The sequence below is a fragment of the Ylistrum balloti genome, unplaced genomic scaffold (genome assembly GCF_031769215.1).
Source record: "Ylistrum balloti isolate Yb309-2 unplaced genomic scaffold, AGI_CSIRO_Ybal_v1 Utg369954, whole genome shotgun sequence".
Classification (NCBI taxonomy): domain Eukaryota; kingdom Metazoa; phylum Mollusca; class Bivalvia; order Pectinida; family Pectinidae; genus Ylistrum; species Ylistrum balloti.
The window spans coordinates 19926-47919 of record NW_026782055.1 but is presented as its reverse complement, the minus strand read 5'-3'; the positions used below and the strand labels follow the sequence as shown (position 1 = coordinate 47919).

At 39.0% G+C, this 27994-nt stretch overlaps 1 protein-coding gene across 1 annotated transcript; it reads left to right on the top strand.

Annotated features, from left to right (window-relative positions):
- Positions 1 to 212: 212 nt before the first annotated feature.
- LOC132547410 (uncharacterized) lies at positions 213 to 24312 on the top strand (the record flags this gene model as incomplete). Its single annotated transcript, XM_060211168.1, has 3 exons — positions 213 to 413; positions 22714 to 23352; positions 23860 to 24312. Coding segments are annotated over exons 1-3 (1293 nt in total), but the record flags the coding sequence as incomplete, so codon positions are not given.
- Positions 24313 to 27994: the final 3682 nt, after the last annotated feature.

Below are 27994 nucleotides of genomic sequence, written 5' to 3'. Positions count from 1 at the left end.
TAATGAGATGCTGCTTCGCTGCAATAATGGGACAAGATGGGGTCGATGGATCTCATCTTTATACTTACTGGCAGTTGAATTACCCGCTACCACAACCACTCGTGATTTAACTCTTTGTGAGATTCCTCACCACACCATAACCAATCCATCCCAAACCTATCCGACTCTACTACGCAGCAGTCGGCAAAACGTTCTCCGCGACGTCGGTATATATGACGTCGAACGTCTGCTCGATAAAGGGTATACCGGGACTCATCAGTAAACAAGACCCGCCTCCACTGTCTCAGTGGGAACATTCTGGGGGCATGTGCCGCCAACCAGGCCGTACGACGATGACGACGAGCAGCGGTAAGGGGCGGACCTACAAATTTGTGACATGCCCGCAGATCAACTTCCCGCAGTCGTTTCCTGTGGTAATTTGAAGGTATAGGACGGTTATGAGTACCTATGGTATGAATGGCATATTCAGTGGCAGTAAGGTGTTGATTGCGAAAATGAGCGAAACGAATAAACCTGTCCTGACATTGTGACGTCACGCGCGGACGCCCAGACCTAGGTCTGTCAGCAGCCCGCCCAGTTTCCCTGAGACGTCTAACAAGACGTTCTTTAGTACAAATATGGAGACGGAAATGTCTGACAACCTCTATTTGCTTTAACCTTGCATAATCATAGCAATAGCCCGATCCCTCTGAACTTCCGTCAGCCGTGCCATTGTTTAATGCTATCAGAAATTAATCAAAATATCAGAAAATGATGTGTCTCTATGAAGACTACCTCATGGTATGACGATCAGTGTAACTCAATGTCACAACACTGCTGCGCACTAGTTTTTCCAGTTTCGTGCTTTCTCCCGAAGATATCATATAAATCACCATGCAACACGCGTGCCTTAAAGGCCATACTTGTCGATGTTATACATAACTACTATGTAACTTCCCGCTGAGAGCACACATAGAAGGTTACAAAAATAATAGCAATTATTCATGTGAGCAGTGTACTGTTTAGATAGCAAATTAGATTCATAGTATTGTAAGGAGCAGTCACAGCGATGACTCTAGTCTCTGTGATAGTGTTGGACTGTCACAGCGATGACTAATCTCTGTGATATTGTTAGACAGTCACAGCGATGACTCTAATCTCTGTAATAGTGTTGGACAGTCACATCGATGACTCATGTCTCTGTGACAGTGTTGGACAGTCACAGAGATGACTCTAGTCTCTGTGATAGTGTTAGACAGTCAAAGCGGTGACTCACGTCTCTGTGACAATGTTGGACAGTCACAGCGATGATTAATCTCTGTGATAGTGTTGGACAGTCACAGCGATGACTCTAATCTCTGTGATAGTGTTGAGCAGTTATTGCGATAATTCAAATCTCTGTGATAGCGTTGGGCAGTAACAGAGATGACACACGTCTCTGTGACAGTGTTGGACGGTCAAAGCGATGACTCTAGTCTCTGTGACAGTGTTGGACAGTCACAGCGATGACTCACGTCTCTGTGACAGTGTTGGACACTCACAGCGATGACACACGTCTCTGTGATAGTGTTGGACACTCACAGCGATGACTCTAGTCTCTGTGATAGTGTTGGACAGTCACAGCGATGACTCTAGTCTCTGTGATAGTGTTGGACAGTCACAGCGATGACTCTAGTCTCTGTGACAGTGTTGGACAGTCACAGCGATGACTCTAGTCTCTGTAACAGTGTTGGACAGTCACAGTGATGACACATGTCTCTGTGATAGTGTTGGACAGTCATAGCGATGACACATGTCTCTGTGACAGTGTTGGGCAGTCACAGCGGTGACTCATGTCTCTGTTATAGTGTTGGTCAGTCACAGCGATGACTCTAGTCTCTGTGACAGTGTTGGACAGTCACAGCGATGACTCTAGTCTCTGTGATAGTGTTGGACAGTCACAGCGATGCCACACATCTCTGTGACAGTGTTGGATAGTCACAGCGATGACTCATGTCTCTGTGACAGTGTTGGACAGTCACAGCGACGACTCATGTCTCTGTGACAGTGTTGGACAGTCACAGCGATGACTCTAGTCTCTGTGACAGTGTTGGGGAGTCAAAGCTATGACTCTCGTCTCTGTGACAGTGTTTGGGAGTCACAGCGATGAGTCTAGTCTCTTCGACGGTGTTGGACAGTCACAACGATGACTCTAGTCTCTGTGATAGTGTTGGGCAGTCACAGCGATGCGTCTAGTCTCTGTGGTAATGATGGGGAGTCACAGCGATGACTCACGTCTCTGTGACAGTGTTGGACAGTCATAGCGATGGCTCATGTCTCTGTGATAGTGTTGGACAGTCACAGCGATGACACACGTCTCTGTGACAGTGTTGGACAGTCACAGCGATGACTCATGTCTCTGTGACAGTGTTGGACAGTCACAGCGATGGCTCATGTCTCTGTGATAGTGTTGGACAGTCACAGCGATGATAGTGTTGGACAGTCACAGCGATGACTCATAATCTCTGTGATAGTGTTGGACAGTCACAGCGATGACTCTCTGTGAGTCTCTGTGATAGTGTTGGACAGTCACAGCGATGACACAAGTCTCTGTGATAGTGTTGGACAGTCACAGCGATGACTCACGTCTCTGTGATAGTGTTGGACAGTCACAGCGATGCCACACGTCTCTGTGACAGTGTTGGACAGTCACAGTGATGACCCATGTCTTTGTGACAGTGTAGGGAAGTCACAGTGTTGGACACTCATAGCGATGACTCTAGTCTCTGTGATAGTGTTAGACAGTCACAGCGATGACTCTAGTCTCTGTGATAGTGTTGGACAGTCACAGCAATGACCTTAATCTCTGTGACAGTGTCGGACAGTCTCAGCGATGACTCTAAGCTCTGTGACACTGTTGGACAGTCACAGCGATGACTCTAGAGACAGTCACAGCGATGACTCTAGTCTCTGTGATAGTGTTGAGCAGTCACAGCGATGACTCATGTCTCTGTTATAGTATTGGTCAGTCACAGCGATGACTCTAGTCTCTGTGATAGTGTTGGACAGTCACAGCGATGACTCATGTCTCTGTTATAGTGTTGGTCAGTCACAGCGATGACTCTAGTCTCTGTGACAATGCTGGACTGTCACAGCGATGACTAGTCTCTGTGATAGTGTTGGACAGTCACAGCGATGACTCACGTCTCTGTGATAGTGTTGGACAGTCACAGCGATGACACACGTCTCTGTGACAGTGTTGGACAGTCACAGCGATGACTAGTCTCTGTGATAGTGTTGGACAGTAACAAAGATGACACACGTCTCTGTGACAGTGTTGGACAGTCACAGCGATGACACACGTCTCTGTGACAGTGCTGGACAGTCACAGCGATGACTAGTCTCTGTGATAGTGTTGGACAGTAACATGACGATCTCTGTGACTAGTCACAGCGATGACACACAGCGATGACTGTGACAGTGTTGGACAGTCAGCGTCTCTGTGATAGTGTTGGACAGTCACAGCGATGACTCACGTCTCTGTAATAGTGTTGGACAGTCACAGCGATGACTCTAATCTCTGTGATAGTGTTGAGCAGTTATTGCGATAATTCAAATCTCTGTGATAGCGTTGGACAGTCACAGCGATGACTCTAGTCTCTGTGACAGTGTTGAACAGTCTCAGCGATGACTCTAAGCTCTGTGACAGTGTTGGACACTCACAGCGATGACATATGTCTCTGTGATAGTGTTGGACACTCACAGCGATGACTCTAGTCTCTGTGATAGTGTTGGACAGTAACAGCGATGACTAGTCTCTGTGACAGTGCTGGACAGTCACAGCGATGACTCACGTTGTGATAATGTCAGTCACATCTCTGTGATAGTGTTGGACAGTAACAGAGATGACACACGTCTCTGTGACAGTGTTGAACAGTAATAGCGATGACACACGTCTCTGTAACAGTGTTGGACAGTCACAGCGATGACACACGTCTCTGTGACAGTGTTGGACAGTCACAGCGATGACAAGTCTCTGTGATAGTGTTGGACAGTCACAGCGATGACACAGTGTTGGACAGTAACAGCGATGACACACGTCTCTGTAACAGTGTTGGACAGTCACAGTGATGACACATGTCTCTGTGATAGTGTTGGACAGTCATAGCGATGACACATGTCTCTGTGACAGTGTTGGACAGTCAAAGCGATGACTCACGTCTCTGTGACAGTGTTGGACAGTCACAGCGATGACAAGTCTCTGTGATATTGTAAGACATTCTCAGCGATGATTCTAAGCTCTGTGACAGTGTAGGGAAGTCACAGCGATGACTCTAGTCTCTGTGATAGTGTTGGACAGTCACAGCGATGACTCTAGTCTCTGTGGTAATGATGGGGAGTCACAGCGATGACTCACGTCTCTGTGACAGTGTTGGACAGTCTCAGCGATGACTCTAAGCTCTGTGACAGTGTTGGACAGTCACAGCGATGACTCTAGTCTCTGTGACAGTGTTGGACAGTCTCAGCGATGACTCTAAGCTCTGTGACAGTGTTGGACAGTCACAGCGATGACATATGTCTCTGTGATAGTGTTGGACACTCACAGCGATGACCTACGTCTCTGTGATAGTGTTGGACAGTCACAGCAATGACAAGTCTCTGTGATAGTGTTGGACAGTCACAGCGATGACTCTAGTCTCTGTAATAGTGTTGGACTGTCACAGCGATGACTCTAGTCTCTGTAATAGTGTTGGACTGTCACAGCGATGACTCTAATCTCTGTGATAGTGTTGAGCAGTCATAGCGATAATTCTAGTCTCTGTGATAGTGTTAGACAGTCAAAGCGATGACTCTAGTCTCTGTAATAGTGTTGGACAGTCACAGCGATGACTCTAGTCTCTGTGATAGTGTTGGACAGTCACATCCATGACTCTAGTCTCTGTAATAGTGTTGGACTGTCACAGCGATGACTAATCTCTGTGATATTGTTGGACAGTCACAGCGATGACTCATGTCTCTGTGATAGTGTTGGACAGTCACAGCGATGACACACGTCTCTGTGACAGTGTTGGACAGTCACAGCGATGACTAGTCTCTGTGATAGTGTTGGACAGTCACAGCGATGACACACGTCTCTGTGACAGTGTTGGACAGTCACAGCGGTGACTCATGTATCTGTGACAGTGTTGGACAGACACGACAATGACACACATCTCTGTGATAGTGTTGGACAGTCACAGCGATGACACACGTCTCTGTGACAGTGTTGGACAGTCACAGCGATGACTCTAGTCTCTGTGATAATGTTGGACAGTCACAGCAATGACTCTAGTCTCTGTAATAGTGTTGGACTGTCAAAGCGATGACATATCTCTGTGATAGTGTTGGACAGTCACAGTGATGACTCACAGTGTTGGACAGTCACAGCGATGACTAGTCTCTGTGATAGTGTTGGACAGTAACAGCGATGACACACGTCTCTGTGACAGTGTTGAACAGTAATGGCGATGACACACGTCTCTGTAACAGTGTTGGACAGTCACAGCGATGACTCATGTCTTTGTGACAGTGTTGGACAGTCACAGCGATGACTCTCTGTGACAGTGTTGGACAGTCACAGCGATGACACACGTCTCTGTGATAGTGTTGGACAGTCACAGCGATGACACATGTCTCTGTGATAGTGTTGGACAGTCACAGCGATGACTCATGTCTCTGTGACAGTGTTGGACAGTCACAGCGATGACTCATGTCTCTGTTATAGTGTTGGTCAGTCACAGCGATGACTCTAGTCTCTGTGATAGTGTTGGACAGTCACAGCAATGACCTTAATCTCTGTGACAGTGTTGGACAGTCTCAGCGATGACTCTAGTCTCTGTGACAGTGTTGGACAGTCACAGCGATGACACACGTCTCTGTGACAGTGTTGGACAGTCACAGCGATAACACACGTCTTTGTGATAGTGTTGGACAGTCACAGCGATGACACACGTCTCTGTGATAGTGTTGGACAGGCACAGCGATGACTCTATTCTGTGATAGTGTTGGACAGTCACAGCGATGACACACGTCTCTGTGATAGTGTTGGACAGTCACTCTGTGAGTTGATGTCACACATGACACACGTCTCTGTGATAGTGTTGGACAGTCACAGCGATGTTACACACAGTCTCTGTGACAGTGTTGGACAGTCACAGCGATGACACACATCTCTTTGACAGTGTTGGACAGTCACAGCGATGACATATGTCTCTGTGACAGTGTTGGACAGTCACACCATTTGATGTGTTTTTGACACAGTTACCACAGTTATATTTTTACAGTTATATTTTTATTGTTCACTAAACTATGTTGACGAAACCATGTTACACCACAGTTATATTTTTATTGTTCACTATTTTTAACTTTGTTAGTGTTGGACAGTCACACAGTTATATTTTTATTGTTTAAATACACAGTTATATTTTTATTGTTCACTAAACCATTGTTACACCACAGTTATATTTTTATTGTTCACTAAACCATTGTTACACCACAGTTATATTGCTGTTGACGAAACCATTGTTACACCACAGTTATATTTTTATTGTTCACTAAACCATTGTTACACCACAGTTATATTTTTATTGTTCACTAAACCATTGTTACACCACAGTTATATTGCTGTTGACGAAACCATTGTTACACCACAGTTATATTTTTATTGTTCACTAAACTATTGTTACACAACAGTTATATTTTTATTGTTCACTAAACCATTGTTACAAACCATTGTTACACAACAGTTATATTTTTATTGTTCACTAAACCATTGTTACACCACAGTTATATTTTTATTGTTCACTAAACCATTGTTACACCACAGTTATATTTTTATTGTTCACTAAACCATTGTTACACCACAGTTATATTGCATGTTCACTAAACCATTGTTACACCACAGTTATATTGCTGTTGACGTTACACCACAGTTAAACCATTGTTACACCACAGTTATATTTTTATTGTTCACTAAACCATTGTTACACCACAGTTATATTTTTATTGTTCACTAAACCATTGTTACACCACAGTTATATTTTTATTGTTCACTAAACCATTGTTAGACCACAGTTATATTTTTATTGTTCACTAAACCATTGTTACACAACAGTTATATTTTTATTGTTCACTAAACTATTGTTACACCACAGTTATATTTTTATTGTTCACTAAACCATTGTTACACCACAGTTATATTTTTATTGTTCACTAAACTATTGTTACACCACAGTTATATTTTTATTGTTCACTAAACCATTGTTACACCACAGTTATATTGCTGTTGACGAAACTATTGTTACACCACAGTTATATTGTTGTTTGATAAGCCATCGTTTCACGATAGTTATATTGTTGATAGATATTTTAGCAGCCATTGTTTTGTGTAATGAAAAAGAATTTTACTTATTTTGGGAGTGAAAATGTCGTGCAGTGTTTTCAAAGCAAGTGATACCAGAAGTTTTGTGTTCAATTAATGTAAGTAAGTCATTGAACACTAATCATTTGTGAACTCCCTGGTTTCTTCCTTTTTGCCACCGCGATGTTTATGTGTGGTGTGTTTTCCTTTGGGTTTGTTTTATATAAAATAGACTCGGCTTATGTGAAACCAGTACAAAGCCAGCAGAGTTACTCCCCTTCGTACGTGATTTGTTAAAGTCCATCCGAATAATTAATATACAGATTGATTTATTTGATAATGATATGACGTATATTTAGATTATTCAACAGTAATATGTAACAACTGACATACAAAGTATTAAACAATAGACATACAATATGTTACACAACAGACATACAATATGTTACATAACTGACATACAATGTATTAAACAATAGACATACAATATGTTACATAACTGACATACAATGTATTTAACAATAGACATACAATATGTTACATAACTGACATACAATGTATTTAACAATAGACATACAATATGTTACACAGCTGACATACAATGTATTAAACAATATACATACAATATGTTACACAACAAACATACAATGTATTAAACAATAGACATACAATATGTTACATAACTGACATACAATGTATTTAACAATAGACACACAATATGTTACATAACTGACATACAATGTATTAAACAACAGACATACAACATGCTTCAATTCTCAATATGATGGATTCTTTCTTTTACACTGTGTAAGATACAAGTACAAAATGTATATAAAATGGCATATTTGGGGTTTTTCCTGAATAAATATATAGTTCATGTATATTTCGTTAAAATCCATTGTAGATAGTTCAATGTTAGGACTTAGTGAGTGACTGGATTAACTCTTCTATCAACTATTTTATTAAACATTTTACAACCTGTTTATTTCACTGATTTTTACAGTTGTTTCCTCAGTTTTATTTTCAATAAATGAATTAAATACTTGATTCATGGATGTTGTGGGTTGATGACTATTACTGAAATGGTGGTATATAACATGATAAAGTATGTAACATGATATGATAATATGATAAAGTATGTAACATGATAAAGTATGTAACATGATAAAGAATGTAACATGATAAAGTATGTAACATGATAAGGTATGTAACATGATAAAGAATGTAACATGATAAAGTATGTAACATGATAAAGTATGTAACATGATAAAGAATGTAACATGATAAAGAATGTAACATGATAAAGTATGTAACATGATAAGGTATGTAACATGATAAAGTATGTAACATGATCAGGTATGTAACATGATAAAGTATGTAACATGATAAGGTATGTAACATGATAAAGAATGTAACATGATAAGGTATGTAACATGATAAAGTATGTAATATGATCAATTTAATAATCATTGACTAGGTTGTTTGTGTGTTTTTCACATGGTACGAAGAACGACAATTATTTCGTGGTTTTGGTGGAGTTATTTCCCTTCCTTTACATTACGCGTAGAATAGTGAGTACAGCCAGTGCCATGGAATGCTGTTTTAATAGTGAACCCGTCTTCAATTGATTTCATGTACGTATAATTGAATTCAGTCTGAGTCAAATTACCTTTTATGTGTTGATAGGCCGTTAAGAATAAAATAATATTTAGTGATTGATAGAACTAATTGTACACTACAATATCATTGTAAGCTTACTCTCCATTTAACCTAATTTGTATAACATTCTTTCATATTTGTACCACATTATGTAATTATGTGTTTGTTGTTTAACCTATGAGTCGTGTGGCTAACGGAAAAAAATAAATGATATAACAACTCTACAGAGAGAGGTGATACACTGATGATATACGTATGATAAAAAAATGGCGATGATATAACAACTCTACAGAGAGAGGTGATACACTATTGATATAACATCTCTACAGGCAGAGGTGATACACCGATGATATAACAACTCTACAGGCAGAGGTGATACACTGATGATATAACAACTCTACAGAGAGAGGTGATACACTGATGATATAACAACTCTACAGAGAGAGGTGATACAATGATGATATAACAACTCTACAGTGAGAGATGATACAATGATGATATAACAACTCTAAAGAGAGAGGTGATCAACTAATGTTATACCAACTCTACAGAGACAGGTGATACACTGATGATATAACAACTCTAAAGAGAGAGGTGATACACTGATGATATAACAACTCTACAGAGAGAGGTGATACACTGATGATATAACACTCTACAGAGTGAGGTGATATACTGATGATATAACAACTCCACAGAGAGAGGTGATACACTGATGATATAACCGCTATACAGAGAGAGTTGATACACTGATGATATAACAACTCTACAGAGAGAGGTGGTACAGTGATAATATAACAACTCTACAGAGAGAGAGGTGATACACTGATGATATAACAACTCTACAGAGAGAGGTGATACACTGATGATATAACCACTATACAGAGAGAGTTGATACACTGATGATATAACAACTCTACAGAAAGAGGTGATACACTGATGTTATAACAACTCTACAGAGAGAGGTGGTACACTGATGATATAACAACTCTACAGATAGAGGTGATACACTGATGATATAACAACTCTACAGAGAGAGAGGTAACTCTGATGATATAACAACTCTAAAGAGAGAGAGGTGATACACTGATGATATAACAACTCTACAGAGAGAGAGGTAACACACTGATGATATAACAACTCTACAGAGAGAGAGGTGATACACTGATGATATAACCACTATACAGAGAGAGTTGATAACTCTGATAATAACAACTCTACAGAGAGAGAGGTGATACACTGATGATATAACAACTCTACAGTGAGAGGGGTGATACACTGATGATATAACACTCTACAGAGAGAGGTGATACACTGATGATATAACACTATACAGAGAGAGGTGATACACTGATGATATAACAACTCTACAGACAGAGGTTATACACTGACAATAAAAGAACTCTACAGAGAGAGGTGATACACTGATAATAAAAGAACTCTACAGAGAGAGGTGATATACTGATGATATTACAACTCTACATAGAGAGGTGATACACTGATGATATAACAACTCTACAGAGAGAGAGAGGTGATACACTGATGATATAACAACTCTACAGAGAGAGAGGTAACACACTGATGATATAACAACTCTAAAGAGAGAGAGGTGATACAATGATGATATAACAACTCTACAGAGAGAGAGGTAACTCTGATGATATAACCACTATACAGAGAGAGAGAGGTGATACACTGATGATATAACAACTCTACAGAGAGAGAGGTGATACACTGATGATATAACAACTCTACAGAGAGAGAGGTAACTCTGATGATATAACAACTCTAAAGAGAGAGAGGTGATACACTGATGATATAACAACTCTACAGAGAGAGGTGATACACTGATGACAACTCTACAGAGAGAGAGGTGATACACTGATGATATAACAACTCTACAAAGAGAGGTAATACTCTGATGATATAACAACTCTACAGAGAGAGAGTTAACACACTGATGATATAACAACTCTAAAAAGAGAGTTAATACTCTGATGATATAATAACTCTACAGTGAGAGGTGATACACTGATGATATAACAACTCTACAGAGAGAGAGGTGATACACAGAGAGAGTTGATACACTGATGATATAACAACTCTACAGAAAGAGGTGATACACTGATGTTATAACAACTCTACAGAGAGAGTTGATACACTGATGATATAACAACTCTACAGAAAGAGGTAATACACTGATGATATAACAACTCTACAGAGAGAGGTGATACACTGATGATATAACAACTCTACAGAGAGAGGTGATACACTGATAATATAACAACTCTACAGAGAGAAAGTAAACACACTGATGATATAACAACTCTAAAGAGAGAGAGGTGATACACTAAAGATATAACAACTCTACAGATAGAGGTGATACACTGATAATATAACAACTCTACAGAGAGAGGTGATACACTAATAATATAACAACTCTACAGAGAGAGGTGATACACTGATGATATAACAACTCTACAGAGAGAGGTGATATACTGATGATATAACAACTCTACAGAGAGAGAGGTAACACACTGATGATATAACAACTCTACAGAGAGAGGTGATACACTGATGATATAACAACTCTATAGAGAGAGTTGATACACTGATGATATAACAACTCTACAGAGAGAGGTGATACACTGATGATATAACAACTCTACAGAAAGAGGTGATACACTGATGATATAACAACTCTACAGAGAGAGGTGATACACTGATGATATAACAACTCTACAGAGAGAGGTGATACACTGATGATATAACAACTCTACAGAGAGAGGTGATACACTGATGATATAACAACTCTACAGAGAGAACTGATACACTTAAGATATAGCAACTCTACAGGAAGACGTGATACACTAATAATATAACAACTCTACAGAGAGAGGTGATACACTGATGATATAACAACTCTACAGAGAGAGGTGATACACTGATGATATAACAACTCTACAGAGAGAGGTGATACACTGATGATATAACAACTCTACAGAGAGAGGTGATACACTGATGATATAACAACTCTACAGAGAGAGAGGTGATACACTGATGATATAACAACTCTACAGAGAGAGGTGATACTACAAAGAGAGGTGATACACTGATGATATAACAACTCTACAGAGAGAGGTGATACACTGATGATATAACAACTCTACAAAGAGAGGTGATACACTGATGATATAACAACTCTACAGAGAGAGGTGATACACTGATGATATAACAACTCTACAGAGAGAGAGGTGATACACTGATGATATAATAACTCTACAGAGAGAGGTGATACACTGATGATATAAGAACTCTACAGAGAGAGAGGTGATACACTGATGATATAACAACTCTACGGAGAGAGGTAATACACTGATGATATAACAACTCTACAGAGAAAGAGGTAATACACTGATGATATAACAACTCTACAGAGAGAGAGGTGATACACTGATGATATAACAACTCTACAGAGAGAGGTGATACACTGATGATATAACAACTCTACAGAGAGAGTTGATACACTGATGATATAACAACTCTACAGAAAGAGTTAATACACTGATGATGTAACAACTATACAGAGAGAGGGGGTACACTGATGATATAACAACTCTACAAAGAGAGAGAGAGATGATACACTGATGATATAACAACTCTACAGAGAGAGAGATAATACACTGATGATATAACCACTCTACAGAGAGAGAGGTGGTACACTGATGATATAACAACTCTACAGGCAGAGGTGATACACTGATGATATAACAACTCTAAAGAGAGAGGTGATACACTGATGATATAACAACTCTACAGAGAGAGGTGATACACTGATGATATAACAACTCTACAGAGAGGTGATACACTGATGATATAACAACTCTACAGAGAGAGGTGATACACTGATGATATAACAACTCTACAGAAAGAGAGGTAATACTCTGATGATATAACAACTCTACAGAGAGAGAGTTAACACACTGATGATATAACAACTCTACAAAGAGAGGTGATACACTGATGATATAACAACTCTACAGAGAGAGGTGATACACTGATGATATAACAACTCTACAGAGAGAGGTGATACACTGATGATATAACAACTCTACAGAGAGAGGTGATACAATGATGATATAACAACTCTACAGAGAGAGGTGATACACTGATGATATAACAACTCTACAGAGAGAGGTGATACACTGATGATATAACAACTGTACAGAGAGGGGTGATACACTGATGATCAAACAGCTCTACAAGTAGAGATGTGATACACTAATGATATAACAACTCTACAGAGAGAGGTGTTACACTGATGATATAACAACTCTATAGAGAGAGGTGATACACTGATGATATAACAACTCTAAAGAGAGAGGTGATACACTGATGATATAACAACTCTACAGAGAGAGGTGATACACTGATGATATAACAACTCTACAGAGAGAGGTGATACACTGATGATATAACAACTCTACAGAGAGAGGTGATACACTGATGATATAACAACTCTACAGAGAGAGAGGTAACTCTGATGATATAACAACTCTAAAGAGAGAGAGGTGATACACTGATGATATAACAACTCTACAGAGAGAGAGGTAACTCTGATGATATAACAACTCTAAAGAGAGAGAGGTGATACACTGATGATATAACAACTCTACAGAGAGAGAGGTAACACACTGATGATATAACAACTCTACAGAGAGAGGTGATACACTGATGATATAACAACTCTACAGAGAGAGGTGATACACTGATGATATAACAACTCTACAGAGAGAGGTGATACACTGATGACATAAAAAGACTTCAGATAGAGGTGATACACTGATGATATAACAACTCTACAGAGAGAGGTGATACACTGATGATATAACAACTCTACAGAGAGAGGTGATACACTGATGATATAACAACTCTACTGATAGTGGTGATATACTGATGATATAACAACTCTACAGAGAGAACTGATACACTTAAGATATAGCAACTCTACAGAGAGAGGTGGTACACTGATAATATAACAACTCTACAGAGAGAGGTGATACACTGATGATATAACAACTCTACAGAGAGAGGTGATACACTGATGATATAACAACTCTACAGAGAGAGGTGATACACTGATGATATAACAACTCTACAGAGAGAGGTGATACACTGATGATATAACAACTCTACAGAGAGAGAGAGGTGATACACTGATGATATAACAACTCTACAGAGAGAGGTGATACACTGATGATATAACAACTCTACAGAGAGAGGTGATACACTGATGATATAACAACTCTACAGAGAGAGAGGTGATACACTGATGATATAACAACTCTACAGAGAGAGAGTTAATACACTGATGATATAACAACTCTACAGAGAGAGAGGTAATGCACTAATGATATAACAACTCTACAGAGAGAGGTGACAAACTGATGATATAACAACTCTACAGAGAGAGAGGTAATGCACTAATGATATAACAACTCTACAGAGAGTGAGGTGGTACACTGATGATATAACAACTTTACAGAGAGAGAGAGGTAACAAACTAATGATATAACAACTCTACAGAGAGAGGTGATACACTGATGATATAACAACTCTACAGAGAGAGGTGATACACTGATGATATAACAACTCTACAGAGAGAGGTGATACACTGATGACATAAAAAGACCCCATAGAGAGGTGATACACTGATGATAAAGGAGAGGTGATACACTGATGACATCAAAAGTCTTCAGAGAGAGGTGATACACTGATGATATAACAACTCTACAGAGAGAGGTGATACACTGATGATATAACAACTCTACAGAGAGAGAGGTGATACACTGATGATATAACAACTCTACAGAGAGAGGTGATACACTGATGATATAAAAAGTCTACAGAGAGAGGTGATACACTGATGATATAACAACTCTACAGAGCGAGGTGATACAATGATGATATAACAACTCTACAGTGAGAGATGATACAATGATGATATAACAACTCTAGAGAGAGAGGTGATACACTGATGATATAACAACTCTACAGAGAGAGAGGTGATACACTGATGATATAACAACTCTACAGAGAGAGAGGTCACACACTGATGATATAACAACTCTACAAAGAGAGGTAATATTCTGATGATATATTAACTCTACAGAGAGAGGTGATACACTGATGATATAACAACTCTACAGAGAGATGATATACTGATGATATAACAACTCTACTGATAGCGGTGATATACTGATGATATAACAACTCTAAAAAGAGAGTTAATACTCTGATGATATAATAACTCTACAGTGAGAGGTGATACACTGATGATATAACAACTCTACAGAGAGAGAGGTGATACACTGATGATATAACCACTATACAGAGAGAGTTGATACGCTGATGATATAACAACTCTACAGAAAGAGATGGTACAACGATGATATAACAACTCTACAGAGAGAGGTGGTACACTGATAATATAACAACTCCACAGATAGAGGTGATACACTGATAAGAAAAGAACTCTACAGAGAAAGAGGTGATACACTAATGATATAACAACTCTACAGAGAGAGGTGATACACTGATGATATAACAACTCTACAGAGAGAGGTAATACACTGATGATATAACAACTCTACAGAGAGAGGTGATACACTGATGATATAACAACTCTACAGAGAGAGAGGTGATACACTGATGATATAACCACTATACAGAGAGAGTTGATACACTGATGATATAACAACTCTACAGAAAGAGGTGATACACTGATGATATAACAACTCTACAGAGAGAGGTGATACACTGATGATATAACAACTCTACAGAGAGAGGTGATACACTGATGATATAACAACTCTACAGAGAGAGGTGATACACTGATAATATAACAACTCTACAGAGAGAACTGATACACTTAAGATATAGCAACTCTACAGGAAGACGTGATACACTGATGATATAACAACTCTACAGAGAGAGGTGATACACTGATGATATAACAACTCTACAGAGAGAGGTGATACACTGATGATATAACAACTCTACACAGAGAGGTAATACTCTGATGATATAACAACTCTACAGATAGAGGTGATACACTGATAATAAAAGAACTCTACAGAGAGAGGTGATACACTAATGATATAACAACTCTACAGAGAGAGGTGATACACTGATGATATAACAACTCTACAGAGAGAGGTGATACACTGATGATATAACAACTCTACAGAGAGAGAGACTGTGATATAACAACTGAGAGAGGTGATATAACAACTCTACAGAGAGAGAGGTGATACACTGATGATATAACAACTCTACAGAGAGAGGTGATACACTGATGATATAACAACTCTACAGAGAGAGGTGATACACTGATGATATAACAACTCTACAGAGAGAGAGGTAATGCACTGATGATATAACAACTCTACAGAGAGAGAGGTGGTACACTGATGATATAACAACTTTACAGAGAGAGAGAGGTAACAAACTAATGATATAACAACTCTACAGAGAGAGGTGATACACTGATGACTCTACAGAGAGAGGTGATACACTGATGATATAACAACTCTACAGAGAGAGAGGTAACACACTGATGATATAAAAACTCTACAAAGAGAGGTAATACACTGATGATATAACAACTCTACAGAGAGAGGTGATACACTGATGATATAACAACTCTACAGAGAGAGAGGTGATACACTGATGATATAACCACTATACAGAGAGAGGTGATACAATGATGATATAACAACTCTACAGAGAGAGAGGTAACTCTGATGATATAACAACTCTAAAGAGAGAGAGGTGATACACTGATGATATAACAACTCTACAGAGAGAGGTGATACACTGATGATATAACAACTCTACAGAGAGAGGTGATACGCTGATGATATAACAACTCTACAGAGAGAGGTGATACACTGATGACATAACAACTGTACAGAGAGAGGTGAAACACTGATGATATAACAACTCTACACAGAAAGGTGATACACTGATGATATCACAACTGTACAGAGAGAGGTGATACACTGATGATATAACAACTCTACAGAGAGAGGTGATACACTGATGATATAACAACTCTACAGAGAGAGGTGATACACTGATGATATAACAACTTTACAGAGAGAGGTGATACAATGATAATATAACATTTAGGTGATCAAATGATTATATTTCAAATCTACAGAGAGAGAGGTGATACACTGACGAAATAAAAAGTCTCCAGAGAGAGGTGATACACTGATGATATAACAACTCTATAGAGAGAGGTGATACACTGATGATATAACAACTCTACTGATGATATAACAACTCTACAGAGAGAGAGGTAACACACTGATGATATAACAACTCTACAAAGAGAGGTAATACTCTGATGATATAATAACTCTACAGAGAGAGGTGATACACTGATGATATAACAACTCTACAGAGAGAGAGGTAACACACTGATGATATAACAACTCTACAGAAAGAGATGGTACAACGATGATATAACAACTCTACAGAGAGAGGTGGTACACTGATAATATAACAACTCTACAGAGAGAGGTGATACACTGATGATATAACAACTCTAGAAAGAGAGGTGATACACTGATGAAATAAAAACTCTACAGAGAGATGTGATGCACTGATGATATAACAACTCTACAGAGAGAGGTGATACAGTGATGATATAACAACTCTACACTGATGATAAAAAACCTCTACAGGGAGAGAGGTGATACACTAATGATATAACAACTCAAAAGAGAGAGGTGATCAACTGATAATATAACAACTCTACGGAGAGAGAGGTGATACACTGATCACATCAAAAGTCTACAGAGAGAGACGATACATTGATGACACAAAAAGTCTACAGAGAGAGGTGATACACTGATGATATAACAACTCTACAGAGAGAGGTGATACACTGATGATATAACAACTCTACAATGAGAACTGATACACTGATGATATAACAACTCTACAGAGAGAGAGGTAACTCTGATGATATAACAACTCTAAAGAGAGAGAGGTGATACACTGATGATATAACAACTCTACAGAGAGAGAGAGACCCACTGATAATATAACAACTCTGCAGAGAGAGGTGATACACTGATGATATAACAACTCTATAGCGAGAGATGATACACTGATGATATAACAACTCTACAGAGAGATGTGATACACTGATGATATAGCAACTCTACAAAGAGAGGTGATACACTGATGATATAACAACTCTACAGAGAGAGGTGATACACTGATGATATAACAACTCTACAGAGAGAGGTGATACACTGATGATATAACAACTCTACAGAGAGAGGTGATACACTGATGATATAACAATTCTACAGAGAGATAGAGAGAGGTGATACACTGATGATATAACAACTCTACAGAGATAGAGGTAACTCTGATGATATAACAACTCTAAAGAGAGAGAGGTGATACACTGATGATATAACAACTCTACAGAGAGAGGTGATACACTGATGATATAACAACTCTAAAGAGAGAGGTGATACACTGATGATATAACTGTACAGAGGGAGGTGATACAATGATAATATAACATTTAGGTGATCAAATGATTATATTTCAAATCTACAGAGAGAGGTGATACACTGATGAAATAAAAAGTCTCCAGAGAGAGGTGATACACTGATGATATAACAACTCTAAAGAGAGAGGTGAAACAATGATGATATAACAACTCTACAGAGAGAGGTGATACACGGATGATATAACAACTCTACAGAGAGAGGTGATACACTGATGACATAACAACTGTACAGAGAGAGAGACTGATGATATAACACTGAGAGAGGTGATATGATGATATAACAACTCTAAGAGAGAGAGGTGATACACTGATGATATACCAACTCTACAGAGAGAGAGGTAACACACTGATGATATAACAACTCTACAGAGAGAGGTGATACACTGATGATATAACAACTCTACAGAGAGAGGTGATACACTGATGATATAACAACTCTACAGAGAGAGGTGATACACTGATGATATAAAAACTCTACAGAGAGAGGTGATACACTGATGATATAACAACTCTAAGGAGAGAGGTGATACACTGATGATATAACAACTCTATAGAGAGAGGTGATACACTGATGATATAACAACTCTACAGAGAGAGGTGATACACTGATGATATAACAACTCTACAAAGAAAGGTAATACTCTGATGATATAACAACTCTACAGAGAGAGAGTTAATACTCTGATGATAAAATAACTCCACAGTGAGAGGTGATACACTGATGATATAACAACTCTACAGAGAGAGGTGATACACTGATGATATAACAACTCTACAGTGAGAGATGATACACTGATGATATAACAACTCTACAGAGAGAGGTGATACACTGATGATATAACAACTATACAGAGAGAGTTGATACACTGATGATATAACAACTCTACAGAGAGAGGTGATACACTGATGATATAACAACTCTACAGAGAGAGGTGATGATATAACAACTCAAAAGAGAGAGGTGATCAACTGATAATATAACAACTCTACAGAGAGAGGTGATACACTGATGATATAACAACTCTACAGAGAGAGGTGATACACTGATGATATAACAACTCTACAGAGAGAGGTGATACACTGATGATATAACAACTGTACAGAGAGGGGTGATACACTGATGATAAAACAACTCTACAGAGAGAGGTGATACACTGATGATATAACACTCTACAGAGAGAGGTGATATACTGATGATATAACAACTCTACAGAGAGAGGTGATACACTGATGATATAACAACTCTACAGAGAGAGGTGATACACTGATGATATAACAACTCTACAGAGAGAGGTGATACACTGATGATATAAGAACTCTATAGAGAGAGGTGATACACTGATGATATTACAACTCTACAGAGAGAGGTAATACACTGATGATATAAGAACTCTACAGACAGAGGTGATACAATGATGATATTACAACGCTATGTTATTCTTTCTCTTTATCTTCAATCCAAACATTCATCTGAAATCTTGCCGTCATTAAACGAATGTATATTCAAGGAACACAACAGCAGTGAGCTCACTACCTCGTCTATCACCACCTTATTTTCCTTCGATGTGAATGCATTGTGCATATCTGTCACCGTTATCTATCAGTTCTGCGATTTAATGCCATGCTTCGTGATTCAGAGATCTAAATCTTCTTACTTCAGGACTTGTGTTTAAGTATAGCAATATCTTAGACGTCATATCTACATGTAGTTCTTTCTATAATTACAAATCTATGGTTTCACTTCGCTTATACATACCAACCATATGTCACTGACATTGTTCTCGAAATACTCGTTTTATTCTACAGACAGGCCGTTAGACGTTGCCTTATTGTTCCATCCTTGGAGGTTCTGTGTTAGTACCTGGCAACAAGGGATATGTAACGCCCAACAAGTGGGCGAGGTGTTCTACACGTTAGGTGAAAGAAAGTTGGGACCCCGAAGACAAGTTCAAGATTGTTCAGAAGCAATAAAATAGAGAGCGAAACATTCTATATTAAGAATTACCGCCTACATGTACAAAGCAGTCGAGGTTACGGAAGTTCGAAAGACAGCGTCTACATCAAAGAGGCTTTGCATAGTACAAACAACGGCACCATACGCAACACGTCACACGAATACACAGGAGCATGAATGATCCTAGCCAACAAGTAGAATACAAGACGATTGACATCTAATTACTGCATAACATATGAGCGTGAGGAGACACAAACACGACAATAAACTTACTCTGACACATAATGACAAACGTTCCAACATTTGTAACCTATGCGTTCTACCGCTAGGAGGTTACGCTATGATGAGCACAGATAACACTGATAATAAAGACAAGCAAACACCAAAGCACAAGGAAGAACATCATTAAACTGTAAGTGAACCATGTGATCCGAAAAGATATGCGGTGGACACGGTGTTCCGGAGATAAATAAGGTCAACCAAGTGTTTCGCATAGATAACAAGTAAAATATGTGATCTGCACAATTAGTGGGTATTCAAAGAGTTCAGGACAGACAACGCCGTAACCATCAATTGAAGATTTATCTTACGTAATCAAGTGCTCGCACAGATAATAGGTGACCCATGCGTTCCGGAGTGAAAACGCCTAGAACAGAAGTTCCGCACAGATAATACGTGGTTAGGTGTTTCGTATTAATAATAGGTGATCAAGTGTTCCGGACTGAAAACGCCTAGAACAGAAGTTCCGCACAGATAATATGATTCCGCACTCATGAGATGTGACCCGAGCTTTCCGGACTGCTCCCGTAATTTATAAAAACAAGAGTGAGCTATGACAGAGAATAAAAACTTTTAAAATGAAACAGGAAACGATATTAAAGGATAGAAGGTTATCGGGTCATGTGGACATATATTCATATTATGAGCAGATCAGTTGTAGATGAGGTCATGTGGATATGATGTCATACTCTAAAATAAGGTCACATGGAAAGTAGGTAATGAGCGAAAGGAAACAATTCAGGCAAATGTTGAGAGAAAATTTGTTAGATTCAATAATTCCTTCGAGCAGGAAGCGTATTTAACTATTGCTTTAAACATGCGATCTGTGCACACGGAAATAATAAGACAAGGCAGTGACATCATTATCTGTATCGGCGACGTTTAGTAGCTTATTATATGTGAACAACTCGGAACCTTATAACAATGAAGTGTTGATAGCCAGGAGCACAGCCTTAATCACGTCCGCTCATATCGATTATTGGAACAATTAACAGCAAAAATGGAATGCATCGAAAAGTGAAAACATTCAGCATAAAAAAGGACGCTGTACAGTGATGTGTTTTACACTAGATGACGATGTACACTGATATGTTTACACTAGATGACGCTGTACACTGATATGTTTACACTAGATGACGCTGTACACTGATATGTTTACACTAGATGACACTGTACACTGATATGTTTACACTAGATGACACTGTACACTGATATGTTTACACTAGATGACGCTGTACACTGATATGTTTACACTAGATGACGCTGTACACTGATATGTTTACACTAGATGACACTGTACACTGATATGTTTTACACTAGATGACGCAGTACACTGATGTTTTACACTAGATGGCACTGTACACTGATATGTTTTACACTAGATGACGCTGTACACTGATGTTTTACACTAGATGACGCTGTACACTGATATGTTTTACACTAGATGACGCTGTAGACATATATGTTTTACACTAGAGGGTACTATACTTTGACAGTCTGGAATAGCCCCCAATAGACTCTGACAGTTTGTAACAACATGTATTGACACTAGAAAGCGCTGTACACTGACAGTGTGTAAAAGCTCCCATTTTTTAATGTTTTCACATTTATTGAGCGTTGCTCTACTACGGTAGTGTGACGTCAAACGACACCTGCTGCCATTTGTCGCTACACGTTAAAAATCCGCCTTGTTAAGAAAAAACATTTTCGAACGTGACTTTATTGAAATGACATACGGCGACGAACAGGAAACAAAATGGCGACAAACAGCGATATTTTGCGACAAATGGCGGTAAAACTGTGAATTATGGCAACAAACTAGCAACAAACTGGCGACAAAACGGCGACAAACTGGAGACAAACTAGAGACAAACTGGAGACAAAACGGCGACAAACTGGCAACAAACTGGCGACAAAACTGGCGACAAACTGGAGACAAAACAAGCGACAAACTGGAGACAAAACGGCGACAAAACGGCGACAAACTGGCGACAAAACGGCGACAAACTGGTGACAAACTGGCGACAAAACGGAGACAAAACGGCGACAAACTGGAGACAAACTGGAGACAAAACGGCGACAAACTGGAGACAAAACGGCGACAAACTGGAGACAAAACGGCGACAAACTGGAGACAAACTGGAGACAAAACGGCGACAAACTGGAGACAAAACGGCGACAAACTGGCGACAAACTGGAGACAAAACGGCGACAAACAGGAGACAAACTGGTGACAAACTGGAGACAAAACGGCGACAAACTGGAGACAAACTGGAGACAAAACGGCGACAAACTGGAGACAAACTAGAGACAAACTGGAGACAAACTGGCGACAAAACGGCGACAAACTGGAGACAAACTAGAGACAAACTGGAGACAAACTGGAGACAAAACGGCAACAAACTGGCGACAAAACGGCGACAAACTGGAGACAAACTAGAGACAAACTGGAGACAAACTGGAGACAAAACGGCGACAAACTGGAGACAAAACGGCGACAAACTGGTGACAAACTGGCGACAAAACGGCGACAAACTGGAGACAAACTAGAGACAAAACGGCGACAAACTGGAGACAAACTAGAGACAAACTGGAGACAAAACGGCGACAAACTGGAGACAAACTAGAGACAAAACGGCGACAAACTGGCGACAAACTGGAGACAAAACGGCGACAAACTGGAGACAAACTGGAGACAAACTGGTGACAAACTGGAGACAAAACGGCGACAAACTGGAGACAAACTAGAGACAAACTGGAGACAAAACGGCGACAAACTGGAGACAAAACGGCGACAAACTGGAGACAAACTGGTGACAAAACGGCGACAAACTGGAGACAAACTGGAGACAAACTGGTGACAAACTGGAGACAAAACGGCGACAAACTGGAGACAAACTGGAGACAAAACGGCGACAAACTGGAGACCAACTGGAGACAAACTGGAGACAAACTAGAGACAAACTGGAGACAAACTGGAGACAAAACGGCGACAAACTGGAGACAAACTAGAGACAAACTGGAGACAAACTGGAGACAAAACGGCGACAAACTGGAGACAAACTGGAGACAAACTGGAGACAAAACGGCGACAAACTGGAGACAAACTGGAGACAAACTGGTGACAAACTGGAGACAAAACGGCGACAAACTGGAGACAAAACGGCGACAAACTGGAGACAAACTGGAGACAAAACGGCGACAAACTGGAGACAAACTGGAGACAAACTGGTGACAAACTGGCGACAAAACGGCGACAAACTGGAGACAAACTGGAGACAAACTGGTGACAAACTGGAGACAAAACGGCGACAAATTGGAGACAAACTGGAGACAAAACGGCGACAAACTGGAGACCAACTGGAGACAAACTGGAGACAAAACGGCGACAAACTGGCGACAAAACGGCAACAACCTGGCTACAAATATCGACAAAAGACAAGGGAAAACAAATTATTCGCCTTCGTATGTAAATAAATGGTTTTGAAATTCGCTTCTTATAAATCTATATAAAAAGTTTTTTTCTCACCATAGTGCTTTTTAAACTGAACCTATGCCTCTTAAATTTTTTCTGAAACATCGTCTTCAATGACACAAAAAAGAAAAGGAAAAACCGCTTCACGACAAAAGAAAAAAAATCCGTGAAAAAAAAATCTTTGAGGTGTTTTATTGATGACGTGACGTCAGGCCTATCCTCACCCTGGGAGGAGAAAAACATGAAAGATTGCTATATTTGAGTTATGAATGCTGTTACAGGTTAAACACGTGTGTTATATATGTTTCCATGCAAAACATTTATCTTCGTATTTCGTAACTACGAAAACTAATCTCTCAGATGTGACTATGATTTGGTCATTCTTGTCAAAAGTAAGAGAAAACGTAAACCACTCCACGTTCTGTCTGTATATAAAGTCGTATTTTTCGTTGTTTGTATATATCGCATTCGTGGGTTTGTATATATTATATTTTTTTGTATACTGCATATTACCTATCATTCCTTACGTCGTGTAAACTAACCCGTCGGTCTAAATATATACCTTTCTAGCATTTTAAATCTCCATGAAGTTGTAAAGTCGTAAAAACTAACCCGTGGGTCCAAATCCCACATCCTACATGCATACCGAAACTCGATCATATTGTCAAAACTAAGCCTTCAATTCACATACAACATTCCCAAAGTTCGACGACGCCATGAAAACTAACCCGATACACAAATATTGATGACATGTCCTGTGTGATATTTTGATGTCAAACAACATCTTTTGAGCGCCTTACAGTTGTGGTAACGCGCCAAAAACTCGTACACATCGTGCATACATCGTGCATACATCGTGCGCACACACGCACGATACAGTATCACGCGCACAACTATGCGGTAGGATTGCACCTTTTGTCAGATTTGGCTAAAATGGTTGGTTAATATTACGGATTGAACATTAAACGGATAATTCGTGAAGTTATTACTAAACAGTGGTCACATGAACATTAAAATTGGTCGGTGATAATAAAAGTCAATTTTATTTCGACTGTTTTCGAAATAACGCGGTACCTGCATTAATAAGTCTTATTGTATATAGTTTCACACCTCAGAAAGTGGCGAGTTGTTGTTCAGTATTTAACGTCAAATTATAGATACTGAGCTGTGCTGTTGTGTGGTATTATAACGCCAAATTATATCGATTGAGCTGTGCTGTTGCGTGGTTTTATAACGACAAATTATATCGATTAAGCTGTGCTGTTGCGTGGTATTATAACGACAAATTATATCGATTGAGCTGTGCTGTTGTGTGGTATTATAACGTCAGATTATATCCATTGAGCTGTGCTGTTGTGCGGTATTATAAAGGAAATTATATATACTGAGCTGTGTTGTTGTGTGGTATTATAACGTCAGATTATATCCATTGAGCTGTGCTGTTGTGCGGTATTATAAAGGAAATTATATATACTGAGCTGTGTTGTTGTGCGGTATTATAACGTCAAATAATCTCTATTGAACTGTGCTGTTGTGCAGTATTACAACGTCAAATTATATCTACTGAGCTGTGTTGTGCGGTATTATAACGTCAGATTATATCCATTGAGCTGTGTTGTTGTGCGGTATTATAACGTCAAATAATCTCTATTGAGCTATGTTGTTGTGTGGTATTATAACGTCAAATTATATCCATTGAGCTGTGCTGTTGTGCGGTATTATAACGTCAAATTATATCTACTGAGCTGTGTTGTTGTGTGGTATTATAACGTCAAATTATATCTACTGAGCTGTACTGTTGTGTGGTATTATAACGTCAGATTATATCTACTGAGCTGTACTGTTGTGTGGTATTATAACGTCAGATTATATCTACTGAGCTGTACTGTTGTGTGGTATTATAACGTCAGATTATATCTACTGAGCTGTGTTGTTGTGTGATAATATATCGTATAATTGTATATATATAGTAGTAAAACTATCAAAGTAACACACAAGAAAAAGAACAAATGTAGGAACTGCTTTCACAAAAGACACAAAAGTAATGAGCACCTTTTATAACAATTTTATAATTGGATATAGGATAGCAAAAAATTAATGAAAATGAACTATACGGCTGTTTTAAGATCTAAACCTCGATAGGATATCCATGAATGCACGCGATAAATGACGGGCGATATAGAAAGGTAGACTAGACTGACGGTGTAAATATATATTCAAGCTTTGTTGACATTTGTTCAATTTCTAATCTTTCCGGCAAAATGTCATATCGTCAGTTTATTGATTGTTTTCAACGTTTTATCGTAACTTGAGGCAGTGGTATAGTATAACCGCCCTTATGATTACTACGCTGTGGTCCACCAACCGTGACCGCCAATATCGCAACACTAATACAGTAAAACGAGACGTCCGTACTCTGGAATACAAACACGTCCAATCACAACTTAGGAAGGTATGGCACGCCCAGAACTACGGTAAATTATGGTGGGGTGGGATTCTTACTAGACTTTCAAACACACGTATACAATCGTTACACATCTAGCATGCTGATTTGAACAAAAAAGTACAATGACAACAGACAAGCTTCTCTTCATTGTTCCGGAAGTGGAATCGTCTAGTCAAAAGTGACACGACCTACCACTATTCGCCAATGAGGACAGATATGTTAGATGTAGTGAAAATATATTATTGGTAATATAAAGTATAAATAGAGTCGTAATTCGAAGTCAGAACAACGGTATGAAAAACGAGGAGAGAAATCCTAATACCACGTGATAGATTACAATGACAACTAGGTATTAGCAAGTAATATTATGTGACAATATATGAAGGTTGGATTGTCGGAATTAAAAGGTACACATACCCTTGTGGGTAGGTGATTTATAATGTACGAAGCAAATAAGATAGGATGGCATATTTTTATGTACAGTAAGAAGGGAGAACGGAATATTGTTTGATAAATGAGGTAACTAATTATGTATTTGTTGATACTGAGATCACCGTCAATGTCGTCCTGTCAGTAAATGTGATATTTGTTGATACTGAGGTCAATGTCGTCCTGTCAGTAAATGTGATATTTGTTGATACTGAGGTCAATGTCGTCCTGTCAGTAAATGTGATATTTGTTGATACTGAGGTCAATGTCGTCCTGTCAGTAAATGTGATATTTGTTGATACTGAGGTCAATGTCGTCCTGTCAGTAAATGTGATATTTGTTGATACTGAGATCACCGTCAATGTCGTCCTGTCAGTAAATGTGATATTTGTTGATACTGAGATCACCGTCAATGTCGTCCTGTCAGTAAATGTGATATTTGTTGATACTGAGATCACCGTCAATGTCGTCCTGTCAGTAAATGTGATATTTGTTGATACTGAGATCACCGTCAATGTCGTCCTGTCAGTAAATGTGATATTTGTTGATACTGAGATCACCGTCAATGTCGTCCTGTCAGTAAATGTGATATTTGTTGATACTGAGGTCAATGTCGTCCTGTCAGTAAATGTGATATTTGTTGATACTGAGGTCAATGTCGTCCTGTCAGTAAAGTGATATTTGTTGATACTGAGGTCAATGTCGTCCTGTCAGTAAATGTGATATTTGTTGATACTGAGGTCAATGTCGTCCTGTCAGTAAATGTAATATTTGTGTAAAATGATGTGAAGTCTAAT